Source organism: Etheostoma spectabile, chromosome 18 (assembly GCF_008692095.1).
Source record: "Etheostoma spectabile isolate EspeVRDwgs_2016 chromosome 18, UIUC_Espe_1.0, whole genome shotgun sequence".
NCBI classification, from domain to species: Eukaryota; Metazoa; Chordata; class Actinopteri; order Perciformes; family Percidae; genus Etheostoma; species Etheostoma spectabile.
The window spans coordinates 13,909,701-13,914,120 of NC_045750.1; the positions used below are offsets into that span (position 1 = coordinate 13,909,701).

Genomic DNA, 4,420 nt, shown 5'->3' on the forward strand with positions numbered 1-4,420 from the left:
CCAGCAAAACCCTAGACAGGCTCCAATTTGTCCAAAACTCTGCCGCCAGGGTCCTCACCCTCACCAAAACCTGGTAGCACATCACCCCAACCCTCATCCACCTTCACTATCAAATAAAAGTACATTACAATGAATTTGAAATGTCTGATACCATCTAATCATTTTAGTTTACTCTACATTACAGGAAGTTTGGAGGTCCGGTTGGCTAATGGTAAAGATGAGTGCTCTGGCAGAGTAGAGGTCCGTCATGGCAATGTCTGGCAAACGGTTTGTGACACAGACTGGACCCTGAGTAAAGCTGAGGTGGTGTGTGAGCAGCTGGAATGTGGAAATGCATTGAGCGCTCCTGGCGCTGCCCAATTTGGCCAAGGCAGTGGATCAGTCGTGGAGGCTAGCAATTCATGTTTTGACAATGTGACATCTCTGCAGCAATGCTCGCTCAAAGGTTTCAGAGGAGCAAGGTGTGGGCACGAACATGATGCTTCTGCTCTCTGTGCAGGTAATAGCTTTTAATTTATGTGTTTGAAATTCTCTCATGCAGTTGGACAAATATGATGTCACCAGCATTTGTTTCACAAATGTAAACTGTTTACACAAGTAGACACAGTGGAGTGGAAAACAATTACACATACTTCTTCGATAAAGTGAAATCATCCCTTAGAGGAAGGGTTCAACATTTTAGGATAAACACTAATTTGCTTTGTTAGAAATAGCACTCTCACTTCTGCAAGGTAAATAAGTAACTGGAGCCAAAAGCTGGTTGTCTGAGCTTGGCATAAAAACTGGGACAGATATAAACTGCTCCTTTTGGCTTTTGAAATTAGAACTGACATGATGGTGGGACAAAGAGAACTTTCAAAATACAATATGACATGTTTTAAAATGAAAATGATGTGTATTATTACATGCAAATGCAATTTAAATACACCACAATTCTATGTAAATACATGTCTTCAGGACTGTCCCATTTGGACTCACTCAATTTCTGTTAATTTCATATGCAGCACAGATACGGGTGGTCGGCGGCTCAGGTCAATGCTCTGGTAGAGTGGAGATCTTCTATAAAGGCCAGTGGGGAACTGTGTGTGATGATGAGTGGGAAATGAGCAATGCTGATGTGGTATGTCGACAGCTTGGCTGCGGTCATGCCGTTTCTGCTCCTTTAAGTGCCCACTTTGGTAGAGGTACTGGCCCAATATGGCTGGACAATGTGGACTGTAGAGGCGAAGAGTCTGCTATCACACACTGTACACATCCTGGTTTTGGAATAAATAACTGTGGGCACGGTGAAGATGCTGGTGTGATCTGTTTAGGTAAGAGGCCTGATTCTTATTTTCTGTGAATTACCTTCCAACAGGTATTAGATGAAGCTGTGTTTGCTGTTATGAAAACACTTATTGTCCGTTTCAGGTGCTCTACAGAAGCCCCAAATCACTTTGAGTCCGGCTCCGGAGGTAAACTGGGGCGACAGAGTGGAGATCACCTGCAGGGTAGAAACAGAGCACTTGGGTGGGACATTCATCCTTAAAAAGACTCAAGGATCATTTAAAATGGAAAAATTCTCCGAGAACGAAGCTGCAACATTCATCTTACCCACAGCGGACTTCAGCCAAAGGGGGTCATACTTCTGTGAATATCAAAAGAAATTAGCCAATCAAGTCATCAATTATCCTCAGGGAAATACTGCTGACCTCTCTGTCATAGGTATTGTGTGCTTTGTTTGTCCAAATAAACATACTTGTCGGAAATTTGTCTGTGCAAGATTGCAAACAGGTGATCCATATCATGATCCATATGAGTTTGTAAAAGTTGGTTTTCTATTCTGCAGTGAAGTTGGAGAAGCCCAGTATCTCCCTGACAACCCCGCATGCAATCCTGATCTACAGCCCTGACGAAATATCGGTCACCAAAGGCAGCAGCTTGTCCATCACGTGCTCGGTTCAGTCTACATATCGGGGAGGTTTCTTCCATCTCACAAAGTCTAACAAAAGCACAGTCGCTTCATTGCCTGCAATTGGCCACACTGTCTTCTACATGGCCTACTTTCATTTCAATGCTTTGGATTATACAAACCAAGGAGAGTATAACTGTGTCTATGGGGTTAACATGTCCTCGATGTCCTTCTGTTCTGTTCCCTCCAAGTCACTTCACGTCACTGTAACTGGTAAGACCCAAAGAGTCCTTGAGAGTGTGTTTGTCTTATTATAAATAGTTTTCTCCCTCGCTAACTCTACTAAATTATCTTTTGACCCCTACAGCAACGTCCTCCTCTTCAGTGGTCTCAGGACTAGTGGGTGGGCTGGTGGTGTTGGTAATCATGCTCGTTATTGGTTACCTGGTCTGGAGTAGAAGAAGGCGAGGTGCTGGTAAGTGGCACACTTTTTATTTTACAAATTTAGCCAGATGCCCCCTTTGTTCTACTGTCATACATAATGTGTCAAGATTGTTTAAAGCTGTACCAAGTCATTTTTGATGTTAACAATTGGGGGAAAAAAATAAATTGTAACATGAAATTGGCATCTTGTTGTGACACACCGACTAATAATTACCACTCGACTGTGCACTTCAACCGAGATTTTGCTGTTTTCATTCACATAGTGTCATTTCCCCCCCCCCCCGGTAAAAATAAAACAAAAACATAGATAATTAACATCCAATTTGGCATTTCCCCTCAGCTCGAAGGAGTGTTTTAACATCTTTCAGCTCATTGTTTTGGTATTTCCGGCCCGCGACTTCACTGTTTAAGTTCACTTTTTGAGCTCAAACATTCAAACACATTCATATAATCTATGAATAATAGATATAATCTCTAATAAACCCAGTGAGCATGAGTTGGCCAGTACCACAGCAGACCGGCAATATTAGCTACTAGCTGGTGAACATAGTGAAGCATTAAGCAGCTAAAGAACCAGCTATTTTTCAGAGTTAGCAAGATAAACAGATCTAAAGGGATAGTGAACTTGCACTGTAACCACCAAATATATGCTAATGTTGATCAGAGGGGGTTATGGAATATGTCACTGTTGTGTTTATGGCTTCTTGGGCTGCCTCCAAGTGGCCAGACAGTTATTGCAGGTTTATAAATGACAGACTTAGTTTCTCTAGATCTGTATTGTATTTTATTCAACTTAAACTATTTATTATTTTCACTACTTTTCAGGTACCATGGTTCAGTTTAGTAACAGGTTTGGAGGAGCAATAAAGCAGGACGTGGATGAAAGGAGTAATGGAGCATTCGATGGAAGGTAGTAAAAAGGAGAACGTAGCTGATGTTATTTGCCAAGATATAAGTTGTATTTATTAGATCAAACATCTTAAAACACATCCTTCTTTCTGATTGCATCTGTCATCCTCCTTATCTCTCTTAGAAGCCACAATGCCCAAGTGAATGAGAACGCACAGAGTCACAGCCCAGAACAGAACAATGCTGATGCTGATAACGTTGTTGAGAGGGTCCCTGAGGACCTGGCTGGGAAAGTGTGTTATGAGCTTGAACCACTCGTTCTCTCGTGATAACAGAAGGCTTCAAGGAATAACCTGTGTCAAGCGATTTCACTGAATTCAAAGAGTAACATAACACCAGGCTGAAAAATAGGTTTTTACAGCTCTCTCTGGTTAAAAGTTTCAAGTCTGGGGCACTTGCAACCTCACCCAACAGTGATGTCACAGTGTACTGACACACCCTAACCTACACTTTTACATCACGGCAACAAAAAGAGAGGTTATACCACTGGAGGTCTGCTAAAAACCAGATTTTCAGCTGGTGTTCAGTTGCTATTTAAGTTAGGCCATAGGAACTTTAGGGATCTGTTTTAAGTGTTTTTACACCTTTTTAAATCAACACACTCATGCTGTGTTATTGCTTTAAAAGATTGAGAAAATAAACTTTGCAGAAATTGAAAATGTGATTGTGAACTACATACATGACAGTTATGTAAATGAACAAAAGTGTGCCAGTAACACCTATTTTCCTACTTATTCCTGTAGTGATTTCTATTTTTTTGGGAGATTCTGCCAATCACAAGTCGAAGGTCCCCTGACCTGTTGGAAGATATTGATTATGTTGTCTTTGTATTGCACGATATTTTGCTTTATTTAGTGTATGTGAATGCTGATCAATAAATTTTGAACAACACTTGCACCTTTTCATTCAGCACAGTTTTTAATTGATTGCACCTTCCTGATTTAGGAGCAATTATGTTTAAACTTGACCAAAACAGCAGCCAAAATGCAATATACACCATCAAATACAGCAATGAATTCTTAATTTGTGTAAATCCTTTAATCATCATACATATTTATTATAAGATATGTATAACATAACTATTTTTCAGGTTAGAGTTTGACAATGCTATATGTAGTTTGTAGGTTACAGTGCTTTATTTTGCAGGAGATATGAGGTATTTTGCAGTTTGGGTGT

General features: G+C 40.6%; 1 protein-coding gene across 2 annotated transcripts in view; it reads left to right on the forward strand.

The window, feature by feature from the left end:
• Positions 1–4,135, forward strand: part of LOC116706364 (deleted in malignant brain tumors 1 protein) — a 13,354-nt gene extending 9,219 nt beyond the window's left edge. For both annotated transcript variants that reach the window (XM_032543144.1, XM_032543143.1), the window contains exons 11-17: positions 185–499; positions 1,005–1,313; positions 1,411–1,704; positions 1,829–2,164; positions 2,259–2,366; positions 3,161–3,245; positions 3,369–4,135. In XM_032543144.1, the coding sequence (XP_032399035.1) occupies positions 185–499; positions 1,005–1,313; positions 1,411–1,704; positions 1,829–2,164; positions 2,259–2,366; positions 3,161–3,245; positions 3,369–3,513 (1,592 nt within the window). In that variant the 3' untranslated portion in view covers positions 3,514–4,135. The remainder of the gene's footprint in view (positions 1–184; positions 500–1,004; positions 1,314–1,410; positions 1,705–1,828; positions 2,165–2,258; positions 2,367–3,160; positions 3,246–3,368) is intronic.
• The last annotated feature ends 285 nt before the right edge of the window (positions 4,136–4,420 follow it).